Consider the following 25,993-nt stretch of genomic DNA (forward strand, 5'->3'; position numbering starts at 1 on the left):
TTAGTAGATTTTCTTAATGGCATTGGTTCTTGAGATTGTGGAGTTTGTTCTTCAAGAACAACTTATTGAGCACCTTCAAGTAATTGGACAAGATCTCACACGTCATTGTTCTTTATGGACTTGATCTCTTCATTCATTGCATCAATTCACTTTTGAAAGTTAGAACTTTTCATGGTTTGATGGAAGTTGATTGGATTGTCTTCCACTATTCCAATGTTAACCTCATGTTCTTGGAGAAATACAATATAATAATGAAGAATTGAGCTTCTCCTCTCTTTAGTAGATTTTTTTAATGGCATTAGTTCTTGAGGTTGTGGAGTTTGTTCTTCAAGAACAACTTCTTGAGCACCTTTAAGTAATTGGACAAGATCTCATACGTCATTGTTCTTTATGGACTTGATATCTTCATTCATTGCATCAATCCACTTTGAAAATTAGAATTTTTCATGACTTGATGGAAGTTGATTGGATCGTCTTCCACCATTCCAATGTTAATCTCATGTTCTTAAAAAAATACAATATAATAATGTAGAATCGAACTTCTCATCTCTTTAGTAGATTTTCTTAATAGCATTGATTCTTGAGGTTATGGAGTTTGTTCTTCTAGAACAACTTCTTGAGCATGAATGGGAGATACAATGTCATTGTCTAAATCTAGAATTGCTTCTTAAACAATGTTAGCTATAAGTGTCTGATTCTAATCATTGTCAATAGCAGTCGAGCGAATATCAACTTATTCATTTTCAAGGACAAGGTCTCGAACTCTCTTTCCGCCCACAAACTCAACATTCTCAAACAACTAGACATTTTTTATCTCAAAAATTGTCTTAATCGTGAGATCATAAAACTTGTAATCCTTAGATCTTTCAGAATATCCAACAAAATAATAACTAATAGTTCTTGAGTTTAGTTTCTTTTCATTCAAGCTACAAGGTGTTAGCTTAACTGGACATCCCTAAATGTGTAAATACTTTAAACTAGGCTCTTGCCTATCCAAAGGTCATAAGGAGTCTTTGCAGTTATTTTAGTTGGAACTCTGTTGAGTATATGTATTATAATCTTTAATGCTTCTCTCCAAAGAGATTTAAGTAAGGTAGAATGATTAATCATGTTCATCACCATATCTTTAAACGTTTTATTTATCATTTCAGCAACATCATTCATGCAAGACGAACCCATCATGGCATACTGTAGAACGATACCGTATTCCTCTAAGAATTTAGTAAATGGTCCTAAACATTGTTCATCTAATCTGTCATATCTGCCATAGTATTATTCACCACCACGGTTAGATCTATCAACTTTAATTCTTTTATTGAGTTGATTTTCAACTTTAGCTTTATAATTTTTAAACATATCTAGTGACTGCGATTTCTCATGAATGAGATAAAGGTAGTTATATAAAAAAAAATCATATATGAATGTTATAAAATATTGTTGATCATTCTAAAAAATCGTAGGGAATGATTTATAAATATTTGTATGTATAAATTTTAATATGCCAATAGTCTTATTGGCAGGCACTCAATCTCCTTATGTTTATTTATTTTCCCTTTATACAATTAACACGCATATCAAAATCTACAAAATCAAAGGGATCGAGAATTTCATCTGACACAAGTCTCTCAATTCTCCTTTTGGAGATATGACCCAATCGTTTCTGCCATAATGAAGTAGAATTCTCACTGATTAATTTATGTTTTATACCTTATGTACTCACATGAAAGGATTCATTAAAAGAAACAACTGTATCAAATAAATATAGATTCTTGTATCTTGATAAAAAAAAATAGTACTAATTAATTTTGAATCATAAAAAAGACTAACTTTCCATTTCTAAATAAAGAACAATATTCCAATTTGTCCAAAGCAAAAACAGAAATCAAATTTCATTTAAATGACGATACAACAAAAATCGCAATCAAATTTAAATATACACTAATTCTTAACAATAATCTAAACATTCAAATCGCTTCAACTTCTATTAACTTTTCGACACCAACATAAAAGTATTATCGCCATCACTTAGTTTTCAACAACTCAGACAATCCTACATAGACACACTAATGTGAGTTGTTGTATCAAAATCTATTCACAACGTGTGTCTAAGTACTGAAGTTAAACTAACCTCAGAACAGGCAAAGTTAATAATCATATATTTCTTTGCACGTCATGCGTGATAATTGGTGCAGTGCCTTTTTTGATGACCTGGAGCTTTATAGAAGAAACAGATATCTTTATTTTGTACCTTCTATTGTTTCTTCTATGGTGCTAGAACCGCAACATTCTTATCTTTCTTTCCCTTCTTCTTCTTGTTGTCCTCTGAGATAGTAGCTAAGTGAGCACTTTCTGTCTTCTCATGTTTCAACATTTCCTCTTCTTCTACACAGTGAGAGATGAACTCATTAAGGGACCAAGAGTCTTTTTGACAGTTGTAGCTCACCTTGAATTGACTAAACTATGGTAGAAGAGATATCAGAACCAAATGCACTAACAAGTCTTCAGATAATTCCAACTTAAGTGTTTTAAATTTTGAAGCAATGTGAGATATTTTCATAATGTATTCCCTGATATTTCCTTTCCATTTGCACCTCATCAAGATAAAGTTTACCAAGAGTGTACTAGTTTCAATCTTCTTGTTATTAACAAATTATTTTTATAGATCCTCAAGGAAATCCTTAGTTGTAGTGATCTTATCATATATAGTGCCCCGTTTCTGGAATGACACATTTCATAATCATCATACTTATATGGTTCGATTATTTCCACCTATAAAACTCCTTCTTGGCCTCAGGTACAGAATCAGTAAGTCTAGTAGGTTCATCCACCCATAAAACAAGGTCTAGATCTATAACTTCAAGAATAATTGAAACATTCTTTTACCATGCCTTAAATTTATGACATTCAGCATAGGTACTAAATTCACATTCACATAAATATTTTTAGTAGAACCAAAAACTGCATAGAAAACAAATAACAAACAAAACAACCATTACTCACACAAATCTTTAAACCAGAAATAATAATAATGAATTTAAATAAAGGTAAATCTCATCTCAAGATACCGAGCACTCCATTAAAACTTTATTTTTGGATATAATATTAACTTGTAAGTGATATCTTGACATAGTACCAAGTACTGACAGTAAAAACACATCAAATAATAAATATTTTTTTTTTGCCAATTTATAGTTCACATGTAAAATCGAATAACTATCATATATTTATTACCATAAGAAATAATGCAATCATGTTAAACATTAATCTTCTTCTTTTGAACCAATTAATATTCACATAAATTACGTCCATATAATAGTTTACATTCTGAAATAAATCAACTTAACACACATAGAGGTCATTTTAGTGACATGTTATATAAATCGGTTCATTTCAAAATATATATACATACATCAATATTTAAATTCAAAATTATAACAAAATTGTTCCTTACAAGAAAAATAAATAAATGTCCAAAATATCCTTAAGATATATAAAAAATTATATAAAAAATAAAATAAAATAAATGACCCTTTAATTTTTTTTATTTTTATTTTTCTTATCTGTCAATGTTGTCATTGATTGTTTACTGTTGATCAGGTCGCATCTAAATTGAATTGGGGTTGATTGGGTTAGGTTGATAGGGTTTGGTTGATTGGGTCGTTCCTTGGGCCTACTTGAGTGCGAGCCTCCCTTTCCTGTCTTTGGGCCCACCCCAATGCGGCTCCAACTCGAATCTGAGCCCAAACAGAAGAAACCCTAAAAAAAATTTTCTTCCTTCTTTGCAGCAACTCAATCGAGGAGGGGGATCATGCAAATTGGTCGCCATGCTACCAGCCCTTCTTGAGCATTTCGGTGCCATGGCCATATGGTCGCGGTCTCTTTACTGGCACAGTTACAGAATCGTGTCGGTCCCACCGCAGCAGTCTTTTGGCTGCCACTTAACAAGATTTTTCCACGTCCTTTCTTCTTTTCCTTATGCGGCGACTATGAGGTCGCACTTCATTGTCCAAATTGGCCTCACAAAATTTTGTTTCCTAAATTTAAAAAAAAAAAAAAACAATCCAAAAATAAATAAAAAAACATATATATCCATACATTGAATCAGAAAATTTTCCACAAAATTCATATATCAAATCTAAAAGAAAATTAAAATCGTAATGATTTAATATAAGGTGGCTCTGATACCATCTGTAAGGAATTCATAAAAATATATCCAGATCTCAATCTAAAATAGTCATTATGCTCATATTAAATAAAAAATATTTAGATTTGAAATAGAAGCATACTTAAATTCATAGCGAAAGAAAACTGCACTTCATGCGGTAGATCTTCTAAATTAGTATGTAGTCGTTTGGAATTCTCTCACTCTCTCTCTATTTATATTAATGAGATGTCAGAATAGAAAATCTTATATATAATTTGATACTATAACTGCATATTTATAGGCAAACCTACCTGTTAATTTTTTTTATTCCTAATTTGACCCATTATAAAATTAAGAATTACAAATCTTGTCTCTAAACATAAAAAGAAGGCTAATACTTTAATTTGATATATTAAAACTCAATATATTTTTAACAGTATCATATCACTTTTAACCATAACCAATTAATTTGATAACTTTTGAAAGAATAAATATATAAATGAAGTAAAAAACAAAAAAAAAAATGTTTTAGTTCCTAGCCCAAACATATATAAGACAATCCATGACACTGTGAATTGGAGTTCTAAAAGTTTTGGCTATTTTTAACTTTGAGTAACAATCAATTAAATGAGACTTAATTAATGTAATTTAACAACTACTAAATAATTAAGACAATTGACGACTAAAGGTATGTGGCTTTGAAATGTGTACAATAATTTCCAAATCAACTAACAAATATCCAATAAGCAACATGTAAGAATTGATGTATCCAATAATCAATAAATATTGTAATTATGAATTGAAGTAAACAAGCAACTAAAGCACCAAGTGTATTAAATAAATACTAAAGTAAACATATAAAATTACATTAAATAAAAGATTAAAAAAAATAAGTCACAACCTATAAATTAAAACGCAATGTTGTAATCTATGACTTAGAATAATGAGATTGCAACCTTTATTTTCATTGAGTTGCAATCGTTCGCATACAGCTAAGTCATCTACTCAATTTAACCACTTAATTATTTGTACTATCTTTTTAAATACTTAATTTTTCAGGTAACTAATTTATATTTTATAAATGTTTAACTTAAGATGTCTAATTTTACTACTTACAAATGCTTGTGTAAGTACCTAACTTAAGCACTTACAAATGTTTATTTATCTTGATACCAAACTTCATCTTTTAAAAATGTTACTTTAAGATGTCTAGTTTTATTATTTACAAATGTTTATTGAAGTATCTAGCTCAAACTCCCAAGAAGTTGTCCATGTCTTTTCTTACAAATCCCTAAGATTTTTAGAATAAAAAGTTTAAACTTTCATCTCACAAACGTAAGATTTATAAGTATGAAACTCGAAAAGTAGTTGAAATGATTTTTTAATATTTGGCTCAAGAGATTTATTTTTGAAGAGTTTACCTCAAAAAGATTCCTCTAAAATAGATATTTCTTTTCAAACTTCAAGTATATATCAAAATAAAATCTCAAATGTACACTTACAAAGTGTAAATGATTCAAGTTGAAGCACAAAAAGAAGGAAAGTGATTTTTCAAAAAAGTAATCAAAAGCCTTAAAAAAATATTAAAAGATGAAAAATAAAGATATTAACAAAAAAAATCAGAGTTTAGAAGAAAGTTCAATAGTTTTCAAAAAAAAAAAAATTACCCTCTTAAAGAGTAAAATTTCAATATGAAAAATTAAAAAAAAAAAAAGATTAAAGCATTTTGTCTTCTAAATTGTTGTAAATGAATTAGATATATCCTTTTAAAGTTCCAAAGCAAAATCTAATAATTATTTCACAGAAAAAATGCCAAAATTACATTTTTAAATCTGTCATACGCACCAATAAGACCACATTTTTCATTCTCTTACAAAGAAAACATTCTGTTATTCCTTTTTACAAAACAAAAGATTTTTGTTCCGCGAATCCTTCCAGCTTAATTTTATTCCTAATCATTTTATTTTAAAGATATTTCAAAATAAATTCATTTAAAAAATTTTTCCAACTTGGAAAAGCTTTGAAATAGTATTTAAATAATTCTTCACATAGAAAAATAAATTTAAAAACTTCAAATTCAATTTTTCAATATTCTTTACATAAATTTTGAGTCAAAAAGTGAAAATACTCACTTTAGAGAAATTACATCCTCTATTTTTCTTCTTTTACAAGGGTATTCATGTAATCTCCACGCATAGCATCTTCCATTTTCTCTGATTTTATTGTTTTAGCTTTACTACAATTATTCTTATAAAAGTCATACTTAAAATAATATTAGTATAACTTGTCATTTCATCAAAACTAATATATATATATATATATATATATATATATATTTTTTTTTTTTTTTTTGTGGTTGTGCAAAGAAGAGAAAAAAAAAAAAAAAAAAAGAGACATGAAGTGATCTGTTAAGCAAGTGAGCAAGTTCAGTCACAACTAACTTCCCAAACATTTACGATAAACACAATTAGAAATATTCAAGTTGTGTAATAAGTTCAACATATTTGAAATAATAATTTTGCGAAATATATAATATTGTTTATTCTTTGTTGTCATTCTATATCAAGAAAAAAAATATATATATATATATATATACTGTTTTCCCATTTTATTCAAAAATTTTCCCACCCATTTCTTGAACTAGGTGTTAACCACCACTGACCAAAGCAAACCTTCGTCTTATTTTAGAGTATGATGAAAGCTTTTTACAAAATCAGAAACAATACGTTTATATTACACAATAAAATTTCTTACAATAGTTACAGTTAGCATTAATTTAATATAAAATATGAAGAATAATCATTATTGCAGAAAAAAAAAAAAACTCATCTTTGTCCACAATAAGGTATGAGGTATTATTAATTAAAATATCTTGAAAATATTTTTTCTACTTTTTCTGAAGCATTTAATGCAATAAGCTATTTATCTCTTAATGTCAAGAACTTGGAGCAGGTGTCCCCAGAGGTAGGTCTAAGGACCTATTTCTTTTAGAATTCAGTTATTCGTACCATTCTAATACTAAACTTAGTATAGGAGAAAATACAAGTGAAGAATTTTTTTGTGAAATTGCTCAACGTTTTGCATTTACTTGGGCATAAGCAGTTCAAGGTCGAGGAAGTTGATGACCTGACGATAGAAGAGCCGACAACCGAAACTCTCAGTAAAATATAATGGTCCTGAAGTAAAGATGACGGATTTTGGTCCCACTATTTCAGAAGTTAGAATCCTTCTGTCCTCATGGTTCTAGGAATTTGCTAACACATCAAAATTTGAAAAAACAAGGCTATTCTCGTAAAATACAAACATAATAATATGTTACTATCTCAATTTCATTTCTTTACTTAATCCATTTAATTTGCTTGAGGTTGATTTCAATCAATCTGAAACACTTGAAAAGCAAGTAATTCCTAAATTTTGGAATTCTCTTCAATATGAATATCAACATCCACGTACGACGAAGCTTTACACGTTTCCTTTTAAAACATATGATAAATTTCGGGTAAGTATAATATGCTACGTTAACAAGACAGCTTATTTACTGAAAAAATGTAAGGGAGTCTGGGACTGAGATCACTCATCACGCTCTTACCAAAAACTACGCAACCAAATTGGACGGACCCGCGACAGAGATCTAAATTTTATACACCCGCTCATTTATATATATATATATATATATATATATATATATACACGTATTTGTGCCTATAATGTTATTCAACTCAAGAACCATTAGAGTTTATACCTGCTTGCATCCACACAAACATGCGTGCAAGAACACCATTCAAAAACCTGCGCTGACAAGTAAAAACTTAAAACCACATCGGCATAACTCCTCCCTGCAGCAATTGTTATAAAATAATAGCTATCCCATTCACAAAATTCACAGCCACCAAACTCAATGATTATTTTTGGAGGGAAAGTACTAAATTAGTGCTGGGTTATGCAATACGAGATATGCAGCAGAAATAAATTGTTGAAAACTTTTTCAAGAAAAACAAAATCTGCCTCCAAATAGTCTGGAATCGACTTTGGCTGCACATTCTCCCATTCCTAGTTTCCATCTTTCATACAACTATTTCCGTCTCCTAACACTGCCAAAACAATTTTCAGCTTTTAACAAAACTACCTTCTGGGGACACATTGCAGAGCCAAGTAAAAGACAAATCACTACGAGCCTTTTGAGAAAAGAATGCTACCAAAATTACAATTGCATAATATCATCATAAGAAAATGAATTAAAAAAGAACTTTCACGACCCTATTCCAATTGCATGTACATGTCTCCAGCAACGCATCTGGATGGACTCTACAATCACAGGCATGTAAGATTAGCAACAGTCATATTCACCTATGCCTTGATATTTCTCCAGAAACAAATGTACCAAATGCCGTTCCAGCAACTTCTATAAAGCTCCAGACATTCGATGGGAAGGAAAACCTTGGATAAAGTATCAGTGCAAACTCTAAGCATCAGATCAGGAATCTGGATACACTTTTGAAGCTAACCCTTGTAGGTATTTATTAATTATACCATCACCAACCTCCATGCCCGTTGGTAAAAGCATTGTAAATCTGCAAATAATAAATGAAAAATTTCCAGTTTTCCCAGACCGAAAATATATATAACAACAAACAAATAGCATAAATACACTAGACTCAAAACAATTGGATAATAGGACAACCTAGCGTCAAACCATCAAATCTATATGATTATTTGCAATGGTTGATCAGCAGTCTGGAAATCAAGAAATTCCTATTGATGCTACACCTCCCTCCACCCAAACCCCTATAGAAATTTAAATAAACTCCAAACCCCTACTTCAACAATTCTCTAATACACAATACACATGAACCTGTAGGCTTCATGTTCAAGAATTGGTTCACTTCCAGACGGTCACATGCAGATGAAGATAGCAGAGCTCCGTCTCATGAATAAATGACCAACAAAAAGAAGCTTCCCTGGTCTCTCATCAGATGTACACAGGCTTAACATCATTAGGACCAAAACTCGCAGCACAAGCTGGACATTTGCGGTTACGACTTTCTGCAATCTTTTGCACGCATTGATTGCAAAACAAGTGGTAGCATTTCGTGATTACAACCTGAATAGCAGAAAAAAATATATATCAATATGCAGTATACCAGAAAGCAAAAAGACAAGTGAAAAAGAACTGCATTTAACAACCGTGATGGACAAGCAAAATATACAAATAAGTTTCAATCAAACTAAATTATCATGACAAAAGGGCAGCCAGTCATTATAATTTATAATGCAAGACTCAATAAGGAAGAGCAAAAACTCTAGTTGGAATATTGTAGACTGTATGTGATACCTCTGTTGTGACTATCAACTAGATCTGCATAGTGGAGGTACTATGGAATGGCGGCATTAGAAAGAAAAAAAAAGGATCCCATCCACTCAATTGTGCTCTTCTTTGTAAAGGGGATTCAAGGAGGAGAAACTTGCTTTTGGAACCATAAACGAATGTGAAATCAGGTTCTTGTGAGGAGTGCATAAGTTTTCAGAGTGGTTTTTACATATCTATCTTCAGGCTTCGGTTCAGTGCCCGCCTATTGAGAAATGAATGCCAGAAGTGAAATTATCAAATTTACAATTACAAATACCTCTTTGGGCCTTTCAACGCAGATATTACACTTGAGTATTTCCTTGTACTCTTTAAGTTCTTGTCGAAGCTTTTCTAAAACTGAGGGCCCTTCTGTTTGTGCCCGAAGCCGTAAAATCTTTCTCCTTAAAATTTCCAATTCCTCTTCAATTCTTTTCTTGTTGAACCTAATACATAGAAAATACATTTAATAAACTACAGTTCACAAAAATTTACAGAAAAACAAAGAGGGTAGGTTTGTTGGAAAGAGAACGAAAGGCCGGTCCAAATATTCATATACCTCTCTTCCTCTAATTCTATCTGCAGCTCCATATAAGCCAATCGACTTTTCTTGACCTTAGATTGTGATCCTTCTAGTGATTCCTTGGCTTGATCAGATAACCTTCTCATATCTAACAATCTCTTTTGCAAATTTTCCAGTGTTTCTGAGTTTTGACATCTATCTTCTGCAAGTTTCTGAACCTCTTCTGAACAAAATTTCAACTAAGGAAAGCATCCATTAGTTAGGATTCAAATTCTCAATCTGTCAGTTCTACATGAAAAATATGATAGTATACCTGATCTTCCATTCTTGAAGCTCTCATGGCAAAGAAATCAAGTAATACATTGGCTTGCTGAATGTCTCTTTCCATAGTTCGTTTATCCATCAATAGAGCATCCTGCAGCTGCCTTGCCCTTAAACCCTCTAAAACAAGCTGCAAAAATAACAGAAGACCAGATACTAAGAATCAATTGACATAATCCTTTACTCAGCACTGCAAGTTTTGAACCGTTCAGACCACTATTCCCTGAGTGCATTCATGAGAAGAAAAAATCATTCCACCACAATCCATGAACTTTTACAAGGAAGAAGAAAAAATTTACCCATTGGAAGCTAATAAAATTGGAAGTTACAATCAATTTTCTTCTGAAAAACACACTCTACTATGTGCAAATTCCACCAATCTGATCAAAGTTTTAGCCACAGAAGTTTACAGAGTAAATTGAGGAAGCAAAGAGTAAAAATAACAATTATGCCACTGAGATACACACTATAGACAAAATAAGAAATCAGTAAAAGCTGTAATGAAGTAGCATACAACATTCAACTTCTCTTTTCTCTCTCTACTTTTCTTTGTTGGGGGTCAAACCTTGCCCTCGTGTCCAACCCCTAGCCTTCAAGTATTAACGTTGAGTCAGGTAACCATAAATTTTAATACTATCGTAAAGACTCTTAGGAAATTTCGTTTTTGGTTCTCCTTCAACCTTTTCAACCTTATGATCAGATGATTGTTCCAAGCATGGTGCAACTTCTATAGGTCTTGGAGGCAGAGGCTTCAAGGGGACCGAAAAGATCTTTTAGTGGGTGTGGAGGACAAAGAAGAGGAAGTTATTTGGACTCGACGGTGGTAAACAACGGAGGCTCTTAGAAGATGCTTCCCAGAGGAACAGAAAGTAATGGCTGGTGGCTCCTGTTAGTGGTTGTCTCAGATCAGCCTTGGACAGAGAAACTTTAGCAAGATTGTTGCACACCAACCTTGAATGGAGGAAAGCCTTAGTGGATTCGCTTCGTGCCTAACCTCCTTCCAAGTCAATGGTAGATTTAACTCTCATTAGGAAAGATTCACAATTCACTAAAATTAGGAAATACAGATTTTATGCTAATTAGGTTTAAAGTGCAGCTGACCGATTCTTTTTCCACACTTCCACTCAAACTGATGCATATAGGACATATCATTCCTACCTTGCCAAGAATTCTCTGAAACACTTTAGTACTCGGTCCTCTTGTAAGAATATCTGCAAGTTGACCTCCGGTTGGAACATGGGCATGCAAATCAATCCATTCTTTACTAAAATATCTATCAACCTCAATATGTTTCATCTGATCCTGCTGTAATGGCTCTTAGAAGATGCTTCCCAGAGGAACAGAAAGTAATGGCTGGTGGCTCCTGTTAGTGGTTGTCTCAGATCAGCCTTGGACAGAGAAACTTTAGCAAGATTGTTGCACACCAACCTTGAATGGAGGAAAGCCTTAGTGGATTCGCTACGTGCCTAACCTCCTTCCAAGTCAATGGTTCCTACTGATAAGGACATAATGACAGGTGGCTTGTGTATGAGGAAAATTGGGAGAACATATTTGCATTATTATGAAAAATATACAAGATATTTATGCAGCTGATACATTTAAGGAGAATGGTGACTTAATTCATCACTGAAAACATAGGAATCCCACTCATTCAGAAAAGATACAGATTTAACTCTCATTAGGAAAGATTCACAATTCACTAAAATTAGGAAATACAGATTTTATGCTAATTAGGTTTAAAGTGCAGCTGACCGATTCTTTTTCCACACTTCCACTCAAACTGATGCATATAGGACATATCATTCCTACCTTGCCAAGAATTCTCTGAAACACTTTAGTACTCGGTCCTCTTGTAAGAATATCTGCAAGTTGACCTCCGGTTGGAACATGGGCATGCAAATCAATCCATTCTTTACTAAAATATCTATCAACCTCAATATGTTTCATCTGATCCTGCTGTACTAGGTTATATGCGATATTTACTGCCGATGTATTATTGCAGTACAACCTCATTGGACTACTCCATCTTATCTCCAAATCATCAAGAACAATTTTTAACCATAATAACTCACAAGTCCCTGGAGCCAAAGACCTGAATTCTGCTTTTGCACTTGATCTAATAAAACATGCTACTTATGACTCCTCCATTATGCTTCAAAGACCAACTCATTACTTCTTTTGAAAAGAATCCCTCTTTCAGGACTTCCTTTCAAATAGCCCAAGATTCTATAAGCTGCCTGTAAATGTACTTTCTCATGATCACGCATAAACTGACTTATCACATGTTTTAATACATAAGATGTGAGACCCACAAAACCAGCAAATGGGAAGGAGTTTGAATCTACAATTAGATAGGAAGTTGGTTTCTTTAAGGAACTAATGAGAATTAGAATCATTTAAAGATGTCTATTAAGCAAGAATTAGAATTATGAAAGGATTTCTATCAAGTACTTAGATGTAGATTTAGTTTAGGAAATTGGAATAAAACTAAGACTATGATTCATAGAACTATAATTAAATTTAGATTAAGACTTGGAACAATACAAGAACCATAATTCCTAGAATTGCATAAGGGATCAAATTCAATTAGCTTCCCTGTAAATGTGCCTATTATCATGAACAAAATCAAACAGCTATTAACCCAAAAAGTTATTCTCTAAAAGATTGGAGGTTCTCTTAGATGAGCCTCATCATAGACTGGCAAACTTGGAAAACTACTTGCTTCAGGATTTCACACTAGCAAGTCTCCGTGACCAGATCTAGAGCCCGGGACCCTGACAAATTGTTATCAGAGCATAGTCATGGAGGGCTTCAAGAGTTTCCAACATCAGCTTGAGACGTTCATGAAGCAATACTAGGAGGATCAGCTCAGAAGAGTGCAGCACAGACACATCACTCAGGTTTTCACTTATCCTGGAAATTGTCAGCTATGAGGGAGACTGGCGACACCATCCGCTCAACAAAAAGAAAAGACTAGAAGCTAGCCGACTCCAAAAACAATACAGAAGGGAGAAGTGCGGTACCACAATCCACAAGGTTATACTTTTCTAGATATGATGGCTCAACAAATTGCTAGAGTCGATTAACAGGTGAAAGTATTTCTTTCAACATCAAAGGACAACCTAAGAAGACAAGTGAGCTTAGCCCCTTTTCACCTTGAAGACAATGCCCACTATGACTCTTTAAGTTAGAGCATACTCAATTAGAGGTAGGGGAGAGCACGAATTGAACCAAACCAATCTAACTGGTACAAACCTAATTGGTTAGTGCAAACCAATTCGGTTACATCGATTCAATGTCCTAAGTCAATTTAACTGGTTCAGTTAATCTAAAAGGAATAATCAATATATATTTTTAATATTTAAATTATAACTATATATGAGATAAATATATAACATATAATTATAATTTACCCCCCAGCTGAGCTCAACCCTCAATCCCTCAAATCGACTCACCTCACCCATAGTTTCCGCACCCTCAGCTCTCACCCCTCAACAGCGCTTCAAGTGAATCGTAACCCTTTGCCACCTCCAGTCCTCGTCCCTTAGCAACGCCTCAAGGCTCAAGTGACCCCTCGGGGCCTCGCCATCAGCCTCAGCCCTCACTGAGCTCACTTCCCCAGACCCAGTATCTCTGAGTCAAACCAGAGGAGGTCCAGCTGTGAGCTGTCTAGACCAGGACAGCAGAACCATAGAAGCTCTCCCTCTTCCCTCAGTCTCCAACTCTCCACTCTCACCCTCCACTTGAATCAGGTAATTCAGACTCTCAAAGTTATAATATTGTTAATTCATGTGGATGATGCCGTGATGTGATGTAACGAGTCCAAAAAGTTAGGGTTGTATACTTGAGGAACTCTTATCAATTTTTGTACTTGAACTTTGTCTTTACACGAGATTGTTTAATTAGTGGAACTTGTCTGGATACAATTCATGTGGCTGGTTAATTTTTGTAATTGAGGAACTTGTATTCCGTAATTACTATAGATAATGCTACAATGGATCCATACTTGTTAATTTCCGTAAGGATTGAAGTACTTGGATACTTAAAAAATTGTTCCTTATAGCCAGCTACTTAAACCTGAACAAGGAGTAAAAGAAGAGGGAATTACATATATTTCATGTATTTTGGTTATTTCAGTTAATAACCGAACTGACAGATAATTTAGTCAGTTCAACTTCAGTTATAGGTGCAAATTCGGTTGGCTATGTTCAATTACTTTCGGTTAAAACCGGTTAAAGAAATTTTTTCACTGAAACCGACAGACATGATCATTGCACACTAATCAAAGTTCTCTTGGGAAGAATTTAAATCCTACTGCAACCTTAGACACGGCCCGCAGAAGATAGTTATATGAGTGAAAGAAAACAACTTAAAAATTGGTAGTAAAAATCAAGAATTAAATCTCATTTCCTACGTATAAGAGTTAAGTGGAAGTAAACATACGCTGAAGACCCAAGAATAGTTGATTAGTCATCCTGGCTTGAAGTGGGTTTAAAAGATCCTCCTCATGGAGTTTCGCTATTGTTTGTATAAGGTTACCATACATGTAATCCAAGCAGGGGATGAAGGAAAAATGAGAGGATGATTAGGAACACCAAAATACACAAAGGATTAGTAATGGAGATTACATAAGTTTTTAATTTAAAAGAACGTTAATTAGGGCTGTTAAGTTAGTAGAAACAATGAGGCAATACTCCCCATTAATGATTCATATCGTCAAGTATACCCGTTCCAAATTTCATTCTAATCAAATAATCTGCAGGTACTAATGTATCTCGTGATAATAAAAATGTTGTTATACACATAAACAAATTAAGAGAACTGGTTAGATTGAAACAAGAAGGGATGGTTGCTGAGTACCACTAGTGCTTTCGAGGAACTTTCTGTGTGTGCAATTAGCCCTCACCTCTGAGCAAGAAACTAAGATCTTTATCAGCAATCTCCAAGAATATATATCACTATTGAAGTCGACCTATAACAACCATGCGGCATCACTACTGCCATGAGTTTGGCAAGGGTTTATAAGAGGAGGGACGAGCAAAGGAAACCAGAGAATAGTAGCAACCAACGAGCATCCAACCTGCCACAAGCAATCAAGAAATGGAGCAGGAAGGAAATGGAAGACGAGAAAGAATGGCATCTGTTTCAAAAGTAACGAACCATTTGCACCAAGGGATGTGCAAAAAATTGTTTTGGTTGGACTAGAGAATGATGAGGCAAGAGATAATGAGGAAGCACGGGATGAGAAAACATTCCACTTTGGAGCTTCTGAACAAGCTTCAATTCAAAGAAAGGGAGAAATGTTTTAATACAAAAAAAAGCAGGGTGTCAGACCCATGGAAACAGCAAACAGAATGAGTTTGAGTCATAGTTGGTAGCAAGTTGGTTTCTTTGTTTTATTCTTAATCAAAGAAGTACAAGTACCCATATCCAATTTTTGGAGTCTCACTGCCAAGTCCTCAAATCTTTAACTATGAAAACTGCCAAGCCAAACACTTGTATTCAACCCCTGTACCCGAGTCCAACAACATAGATGATTTGGCAGTCACATATTATCCACACAAACCACGCACAGGCAGAAACTCGCATAAATAAAACAAGCTAGATTCATTACCTTGATGTTATAATCATCTCTCTCTGTAATTTGCTGCAAGAGCTGTTGGTTTTGTGTCTGCATGTCATCATATGACTGTCCAATTGTCTGGAGGAAAAAAACATATCGATGATGTTCCACAAGAGTCTTCTACAAAAACAAAGTATTGCATTGGCTAACAAGAACTAACCTCTATTTCAGATAAGTAGGTCTCATTTTCTTCATTTTTCGATTTGAGCACATCAGAAAACCTACTTATGTCCCTGAAATAAGCAGTCAATGGACCTTTTTACATACAAGATAAAAGATTTTAAAAATTAGAAATTTATAAAAAAAAAGTCATGTAAGTCATCTGAAGAAAACATGAATTGTTTCATAAACTCCACCCAAATAAGGTTTTGGATTTGAACCGATTCCATCCCGTACATAGGAACAAAGACTTTCCAAATGGTATAGGTAACTAGAGATGCAACAGAGAAGAGAGAAATGTATAAAATCATCTTCACATACAGAAGCTGCAGGTTAACAAGACATTTTTTGAATTTGGAATATACATTGGAAAAACTCAGATATAGATTTGGAGATAACACCAATATAGACTAGTTTTACAAAAGTTAAATCAACTGAAAATTTACCTTTTAGAAGACTCCAACTTCTGTCTCAGGTCAGCAATCTCCGCTTCTGCAGCAGCTAGCCTTTGTTGGGATATGGCTTCCGCTTCATTTGCAGTCTTAACCCGCAGCTCCAGTGTTTGCTCATCAAGAGGACATTTCAAACTTTGAACATGGGCCCAAGCCTTGTATTCCAGATCCTTAGCCTCCATCAAAACCCTGCAGTTGCAAAGCAAGATTCTAAGCAGTGTAGTCTGGGAAACCCCAAAACACCCCCGACCCTCCACCCCCAACCAAACAAAGAAAAAAAAAAGCAGGTACGTGTTCCACATCCTATGACTCCACATCCCACAGTTCCCATTTAACTCAGCAGCATGAGAAGACAATGCAATGCTACAACAAATTTAGAGCTATCTGGACTGGTTTATTTTCTCTTGTGCTTTTAGTTCATGAAACTCTAAGCTTTAGTGAACTTTAAGTTCACAGAAACTAAGTCCTACCCTTAACTTAAAAAACATAGAAAAGAAGAAAAGGAGGACCAAAAGATTCTGAAATATTCAACATAAAATGTTGAAAGCTAATCAGCCACCTTACCATATTTAAGCTAACACAAATGCAAGAGAGAGAGAGAGAGAGAGAGAGAGATCCATTGTTTTTAGATATACCTTGAATCAGTGGACTCACGTCTAAACATATCCAAAATCAACTTCAACTCCGTATCACTATCCTTCAAATCTTTAGCCTACATAAATACATATTTTTTGAAATAAAGGCTACATAAATATATCAAAATACTGTAGAGTTAATAAAAGAATACTAGCATAAGCAAGAAAACTACTAGAATAAGCCCATTATAAACATTACTCTAGGTATGATCAACCTTCAATATCCAATAATAATTATTTATTCAGTGATCAGTTTTTTTGAAATATATATTTATGTTGTGATCATATTCCTCTACTTACAAACCATTAAATCAAAGTAGAGGCAATTTATCATACCGCAGCTTGCAACTTGTGTATCTGAGAAATTTGGAGAGCAGATTTTGCAGATATAGTTTCACATTCTTTTGCCTGTTCAGATAGACAAATTATCAACTGAATCCAAGACTGACTATAACTCATATGGTACACAAAGCCCACCTTCCTATTAAGAATACTGAAAAGAGACTGCACATCAGCTCGCAGTGAATGAATATCTACAGCAGCTTCTTTGTACTTACTCAACTGACCTTGCATTGCACTCATTTCCTCAGGAAATGAAGAAACTAGTGCTTTAAATTCTGAAAGAATTTCTTTCCTTCCTAAAATTCAAAATACTTCAGTCAGATTTTCCGCATGGAACCCATCAAGGAGGGATACCAGGATTGTACAAAAACCAAAGGGAAAAAACTTTTTTATTACCTGGTTCTCTTGAGGCCTCTTCCAGCTTAGCTTCAATCCTACTTCTTTCATCAATATGTTTTTGCATCTGCGATCCTAGATCAGCAATTCGGGATTCAGCAACTGCAGAAGATCTTCGAGAAACATCAAGTAAATCACTTTTCATATTCAACTCCTTTTCCCTCCAAGCAAGGTTATCTTTTTCAACCTACAATTTCCAGAAGCACTAGTCAGAACTTGAACCATATCCTTGCAAAAAAATAGTGAAGACGAAGGCATAAATGAAACTACCGACCAGTTACAACCTGTAGTTTCTCAAGTAAAGCCTGATACTGGAGGACTTCTGATTTAGACTTTTCTAGCTGATCTTTCACCAAGAGGTATGCTTGAGAAGCAGAAATACCCTCTATGTTCTTCAACTTGTTCTGTCATATCCCCATTCGATTTATATTACAGAACAAGTAGAGCTGCATTTAAGTTCTCTCTAGAAGAAAAATAAGCAAGACCTTTATAAAAAGATGAACGACGAGATATAAAAACTAACCTGAAAATTAGATAACTGTTCCAATATTTTTATCCTCTCCTCATGAAAACCTCTAAGTTCCCATAATCGACCTGAAGCTTGATCCTGTGAAACTCAAAAAAATGTTAACATTATCCGTTCCACAAGCAATTCCCAAAAAATAAACCAAAGATATAATGGGGAAAGCAGATTACCGTTAGCTCCTTCAGGGCCAGTTCCATATCTTGCACTTCTCTTTGTTTATCTCTGGCCTTATCGCCAGCAAGAGGCTTATTTCCAAGGTTTAAGACAGGGAAAAATGCTCCTTTCGTTGAATCCTTTTCTGCTTTAAGACTTGATAATTTACAATGAATTTCTTCTAATTCTGCAATCACAATCTTGAACTCCTCTACAAATATCAAATAAATAATTTTTGTGTCATCATTTATTGACCTCCCATCAACACAAAATCTATTATCTTTTGGAGCCTAGTCAGCCATTCATAAATTTAGAGAGAGTAATGTCAGAAAAAGAGAGCTCGAATGAGAACTTTAGAAAAATAAATAACAAAAATCAGAGATCTTTCGATCTCAAGAATAATTTTGAATTCTCAATAATATTTGAATTTTAATCAAATAAATCTGCCCTTAAACAGATAAAACAGCCATGTAGCACACATAGATTAAATATAAGAGAAAGAGAGACTACTGAGAATGTTTAATGATGTTCAGCAATGTATGTACGCTGTGGAATCAACTGGACCACCTTAACTATTTAGGGACTTGATCTTACAAGTACGATTTTTCTTTATATAAAGGAAGCAGAAAACTGAAAATTACAAGACTACCCATATACAAAGAAAATGCCCTGGGCTCTGAAATTGCATGCTAAACCATGGAAGAAGAAACCCCTCGACCAAACACAACCCAGCAAACCAAAAATATCCGCACAGAGATAGAAAATTATGCATAATCACTTTGGGTGTGTTTGTACAAACACCCACCACTTCATTAGGACCGTGGACTTTAATCATTCTAAATACAATTAACAACTAGGCACCAGCCTGTACATCCAAAACAGAATAATATCTAGCATAATGGGAAGCCTTCGTAAGAACCTAGTCTAGAATAGAAACCACAAAGTACGTGGACATTAAACAATTTTCTTAAATAATTCTTTACATCATATGTTCCTAATAACATATAAAACATTATCTTTACATACTCATTTTGAAAATATTTCTTAACCCTGCAATTATTCCAGTTTAGGGCCTTCCTGCCTGCATTAGAGAGACTAGCAAAGAAGAAATAGTGCCCTCAATTGTCAAAAGAAACAAACTTTGTCTTACAGTCCAAAAAGCATACAATCAGATAATAAATGATATAGAAAAAAACAAATACTTTTAACCAAACAACATATGCCAAAAGCTAAAGTAAATTCTTAAAAAGACTATACAATGTAAAAGAAGATGTGTCAAAGTACTATGTAATAGAAAAACGTGAAGGAAAAACATCATTCAAGAAAAATTGCTAAAATGTTCTTCTAACAAAAAAGGAAGTAATATTAATCAGAAGACAAGAATATTGAGTTTGGTTCAAATTTTATCTCCAAAAGAATTGAGTTTAGTTCAAATTCCAATTCCATAGAATAGAAGTGGAAAGCACTTTTTATCTCCAAAAAAAAAAATAGAATATAAATGAAAATAAAATTGAAATATGATAGAAATTTGAATGAAATTTTCAGTCTAACTCCAAGTTAATTCCATGTATACGTCGAATTTGGTGCTTTTGTGATTCCTTACTTGACAAGTGAAAATACCAAATTTATGGTTTACAGAATTGAAGATGAGAGAACAATTAATTTTTTCATGCATCAAAACCGTAAGTTATCATTATTGTGTACATATCAAATAAATAGGATTTATGCATTGAATTGAGATGGAATTCTTTGAATCAAACAAAATGTAAGAGAAACTTATATACAAAAAAAGAATACACGTTAGATACAATCTATCTCATTAACCACCTCATGGCAGATAGACAATAGTTGAACCAAATGCTTAGGGTTGGGAGCCAGTTGTCCCTACTCCTTTGGAAAGAGGAAATTATACTATTGAAAGCACCCTACTTCCTTTCCCTCTAGATCACCAAAGACCAGCGGGATAAAGGGATATGATCCTTTTCCTTTTCTGATCAGCATCAATCCCCTCCAATGCCCAGAATTTCCCAAACTATTAGAAGGTCCAGTCTAAGTGATCCCTTCCCATGGCACCCAAATTTTTCTGTTCTTGGTCACCTCAATTTTATTTGCATAATAATCCTAACTCCACATGTCTGCACATCTTCGTAGATATGCATGACTAGTTGAATATGTAGATAAAATGTGTACTGATATTGCATGCACATTGTCAACTTGCATTTTGAACACCTAGGTCTATCTTATATGAAGCAAGACAACACATGCTTATCTTTCTGCATATATAAAGATGTAAACGTGCATATGCATGGGTAAATCCTATCATTTAAATGTTTGCAATACATACATGAGTACTGAATTTGTTCAGAGGTCAGATCAATCAAATCCTATGTTAGAAATTACCTCTTAAACATTTAAGCTTAGCTTTATTTTTTGCATTGATGACTGCTTGGTTAAAAAATTCAGTTGATAGTAATCTATGCTTCAAATGAAGATCACTTAGAGACGATCTCAACTTCTTAACTTCTGATTGTAATTCTCTCAATGCCTTCTGCCTGCATAAACCTAGTAAAGAGAGCAGTACCCACAAGAAACCAAGGGTCAACATCAAGGAAACAGGCTTATAATAGAAATCACCAAAATAAATTCCAACTACCGTACCATCTTCTGGAAGCTGTTTCAAAACTGCATCACACAACCCATCCTTTAGATGCCACAGGTCATTAATAGCAGCTACTAAATTAGATAGAATATTCTTAATCTTTTCTGAAGCCATGTCTCTATCTTCTTCCATCTGATTAGGGCAGCTGTTGAAAGAATTCTCAGTGGCACCTGTTGCTATAAGTCGACTAAGAAAAGCGTCCTCTGACATAGATGAACCTCCATCTGAGGAGAAATCCCAAATAGCATTTTCAGCACGTATTCTTCCACAAATCAATCCAGTTCATAATGGAATTGGTATAAGAGAAAAACATCCACATTTGAGAATGAAAACCAAAACAAATAAATAAGAATCATGAAATCAGAGCATAATGACTATAAGAAATGGAAAATATTTAGCAAAAAACTTAGTTACATTGTTCACCATCAAGAAGAGTAACAGAATGATAGAAAGAAAGAAAGCAACCAATGAGTAAGGAGATAATCCTCACCTTCCTCGTTCAATATGTGCCGATAACTTCCTCCACTGCCCATCTCCCTCACACAAATAGAACATGATTCCAGTTCAGTTAACACCTATTATAAAAACATGATATCAATTCCAATCAAGTACCATACATTATCGCATGTAGAAAAAGTTAAATATAATCCACTGTCCTTCCCTCCACTATTCTGGGAACAATAAGAAGTCAAATACAAATATCCCATAAAGAAAGAGACAAATAAAGCTAGTACCCCTTCCCAAGACTCTTTCACCACTTTTAATGTGGAATCATATGGCTGTTGCTTCTCCTTCAATTGAGAAAATTTATTCTCGAGAGCACGAGACTCAACCTTCTGAGCCTCTAATTTTTGAGTGAGCTTTTGGTTTTGAAATTGAAGAACTGCAGTATCAAGCTGTATCATAGAAAAAAATAAGAATTCCAAAAAAGAGTAAAGTAAAATACTCAACATTTAATAAAAAAAGAAAAGAAAACGAAAGTGATATTCATCCAGCTAATGGTAGAATTATTCATGGTAATATATCCTTTAAACTATTAAATCTTTTTTTAAGAAAGAATCCTCTAATCAAGTACATAAAGCTCAAATGAACGGCTAGAAGCCAAGCATAAGCGCAAGATATTACAGCTTTGTTTAATAGTTGGAGTTGCTTTTTTTCCAAAGTTTAATCCTGCTTTTACCAAATTAGAGTTTAGTGATACATTTATTATTTTTTTTTCAATTTTTTAAATTGAACATACTAAACATTAAGCTCTTTTGGGAAATCAAACATGAAATTGCTATCTCAAAGAAATAAATTTTGATTTCATGGAAATGCAAGGAAAGCAAATTGTGAGTTTAACTAATTACCAAATACACTGAAAAGATTGCATGGGATTAAAATTTATTAATATTCAAACAACTAATTTTTTTCCTTAAATGCAATGCAAACAAGTTATTCTCCTCATGATATCTTCAAAAACATTGTTAGCAAACATGGATATTACGTAGAACATCTTTCGTAACATTTTATGGAAGACAGAATCCCCAACACTAAACTGGCTTTTTGTAACGCAAACTCTTAACCACAGCAACTAAAAAAAAGCTTTTTCAAACATACATTTCTTCTCTTCATGCAACCAAACATAGCCTACATACTTGCAATGCTAGAAGTTCAGAACCAACGGTACATCAGAAGTATCCGACAAAGAAGTTCTCTCATATAATATTAGGGAGACAATTGGGTTACTGCAACCTCATGCAGGTAAAAACAATGTTTTTTAACTAGCTCCATGGGCACATGTCAAGAGTGAAAAATTTTCTAGATACTTGATCAAAATAGAGGGAAATGATTTGTTACCAATGACAAGATTTTTTTTTTAAATAAAAGTGTAAAATTTGTATTGAAGTAATGGTGCCAAGGGGGCACCATCCATGTACAAAAAATTTACACGTAAGTTGTTACCCATGGCAAGATACAAACTAAGAAATTTCCTTATCTACGGTTTCTTAATGTTCATACACCAGCCTATCCACCAATTAACAAGGAAATTTGGAGAAACTCCAATTCTAGATCAACATCACCATTTCTGTAATATCCAAATATATTGAAATCAGATGAAGAAAATGAAGAGCAAATTAAATTTGCAAACTAATAGTTCAGCATCAATCTCAAGTTTTTGACATAATATTCAATCCTGGACTATAACATTCGCAGGATTCCCACAGTTACAGGAAAAGAGGATTTCTAACAGCATCAATAATGGTTCTGAGCAAATATCATATCGAAGATATGATATCAAACCAGTATCTTCTCTATGCCACAAATAACAAAAAAAGCAACGCATGCAGAATGCACAGCAAAACGGACAAGATCTTAGAAGCAAAAGCAAAAAAGGAATAAATCAAGCAAATCATTCAAAAAAATACATGCTTCAGATATCGTTAAACCTAGAAAAGAGACCAGAGATTCACAATATCCTGCATAATTTTGAAAGAATCTGTCCTCTATTAAAACCATGACCGAAAGAAAAAGAATAAATGCGAAAATACATAAGAACTTCGGTTTAAGGTGGCTACAAAACAAAATCGACCAGAATTATGTATCCCAAAGCATTTATACAACACCAAATACAAAAAATCGCAATATCCAACAACAAATGAGAGATAGCCATCCAAATTAATAATGCAAAATTATTTACAAGCAAAAGGAACTTTCAGCAAAACTTGTTTACTCCAACTTAACAGAATGACAGACTCCTGCATCAACAATCTACATAACCAACCAGTTATTTGGAGCAGAAAAAGAAGCCAAAAAAAGAAAGGTTATAAAAGATAAAGTACAAAGATCAACCTTTTTGTCCTCGGAGGAGGGCCAGAATGGTTGCTTCTTGGCGGCAGCGGCAGCAGCAGCAGTTGGTGATATGGAGCTAAAGTGACGCCGTTTTCGGTCTGGCTCACCCGTGCTCCCCATTGAAACACACACACAAGCCCTAGACAGCCCCCAGCAGTAGTTTCACTCACATGGCGCGCACATATTGATCACCAAAAAATAAATCATAACCAATAAAAAACACACAATCTTCGGAAATCCGAAATAACTAATTCCCTTAGACGCTGTTCCCCCAATCCAAAGTCTAACAACTCGATTTTTTTTACCCTCCCAAAACCCTAACTTTTGCAAGTACAATTCAAGCGCTCTTTTCCCGTGTCGCTTCGTTACCTGCAAGTCGGAGCTCTTCCCCTCTCTAGTTTCCCGTTCCAAATGCTCAATGACCTGAATCCCGACCTATACTCCTCCCTCTATCTCTCCCTCTCCCTCTCCCTCTCCTGCTCTCTTTCGTACGATGAAAAAGAGAAGAAATGAGGTTGGTGACTGCATATAAGAGAGAACTTGAAATTTTGCGAATGACGGAAGGGCATTTTGGGAATTTAATGCGAGTATGCGGCCTGGGGACGATGATTATCTCACGAGTCGAGCATGGAAGTGAGTGACAGGTGCAATCTGATTGGCTCTTGGAGGACGTGATCACTGTTTTCACTAGGCGTTGTACTACGAGTTTGTATATATAAGCATGTTTACAAAAAAAAAAATATTCAATTATGTTTGAGTTTTTATAATTTAATTTTTATATTATATTTGATGATTTTTTTCTTTGGTTTTTCTTGAGAAAATTTTTTATGATGATTTAAATGATAGTTTGAAGATATGATAGTAGTTCGTTGGTTTAGGTGCATATAAAAATAGTAAATAGGGTTTTGAAATTTTTTTTTCAAAATATATCAAAATAAGTAAATTAATACCATATATTTAAAGTAAAAATAAAATAAAATTTTATATTTCAAATAGAAAAATTAATAAACTATTATTTAACTTAGATTGAGTTTAATATAAGTCTAATGAACTAAAAATAAATAGTCACATATTTAAGTCAGAGTAAATTATTGTGTTTCCTTATATTACATAATTTTAAATTTTTTTACCTTAAAGTATTTTATTAGTGTTTTATACTAATATGGCTGGTTGACCAAAGTTTTTTTTAATGTCGGTGGTATGGAAAAATCCTTCTGTGTTATATATATATTTCATTACGTACAATAAACTTGGACAATTAATTAATTTAACAAATATATAAATTTAATCTAATTAATCTCTCAAACAACATAACTAGAGTTTATATAAAAGTTGATCTTCTAAAAAAATCTTTAAAATCATGTTTAGATTGGATTTACTATGTATGGATCAATAGTAAAAAATCATTTCTTTTTGAATACCTAATTTATGCACGCATTGTAGAGGACAAAGTCATACTCATTACAAATGCAAAGTGGTAAATAAGGAACTTTGTGTCGACCTATCACCGGTAATGTCTTATGTCCTAAGAACCAATATTATTAATACTGTCTACATCTATCACTGAACCGATCATCTGAATCAAAATGGCTTGTTCAAAATGCACTTATTGAGGTGAATGTTTGGATGGCTGAAGGTATAAATAATGCTTTGATTTTCTTTCATGATAATAACCCAACCAATCCAAAAGCTTTTAAGTAAGTGAGGGTTGCGCTATCACTAAAGTTAGCCTTTTTAATTCAAATGTTACTGCTACTAACATGCAAACCATTCAAGATGGTTCTCAGGGCTAAGAGCTTGAACCAAATAATAATCCTCAAGTTCTGATTCTTCAACAATTGAAGTATTTAGCTATTGGAAAATTGGTTTCGGTTAATTCAACCC

General features: G+C 33.5%; 1 protein-coding gene across 2 annotated transcripts; it reads right to left on the minus strand.

Annotated features, from left to right (window-relative positions):
- Nucleotides 1-8,297: 8,297 nt before the first annotated feature.
- HUB1 (histone mono-ubiquitination 1) lies at nucleotides 8,298-24,608 on the minus strand. 2 transcript variants are annotated; one of them, XR_015818973.1, is made up of 20 exons: nucleotides 24,110-24,608; nucleotides 22,012-22,173; nucleotides 21,768-21,852; nucleotides 21,277-21,501; nucleotides 21,019-21,180; nucleotides 18,636-18,829; nucleotides 18,463-18,546; nucleotides 18,224-18,343; nucleotides 17,940-18,126; nucleotides 17,679-17,839; nucleotides 17,538-17,609; nucleotides 17,202-17,278; nucleotides 16,561-16,755; nucleotides 16,116-16,188; nucleotides 15,947-16,033; nucleotides 10,325-10,462; nucleotides 10,048-10,250; nucleotides 9,769-9,934; nucleotides 8,997-9,245; nucleotides 8,298-8,715 (listed from the first exon to the last, which is right to left on the minus strand). XR_015818973.1 is itself a non-coding variant. In XM_088219470.1 (19 exons), exons 1-19 carry the CDS (start codon nucleotides 24,227-24,229, stop codon nucleotides 9,114-9,116), a joined length of 2,643 nt encoding a protein of 880 aa, XP_088075596.1. In that variant the 5' UTR covers nucleotides 24,230-24,608; the 3' UTR covers nucleotides 8,298-9,113. The 2 variants fall into 2 exon arrangements, 1 of the variants encoding a protein (XP_088075596.1); XM_088219470.1 differs by having other exon boundaries at nucleotides 8,298-9,245.
- Nucleotides 24,609-25,993: the final 1,385 nt, after the last annotated feature.

Source organism: Carica papaya, chromosome 5 (assembly GCF_054855325.1).
Source record: "Carica papaya isolate Zhongbai chromosome 5, ASM5485532v1, whole genome shotgun sequence".
Classification (NCBI taxonomy): Eukaryota; Viridiplantae; Streptophyta; class Magnoliopsida; order Brassicales; family Caricaceae; genus Carica; species Carica papaya.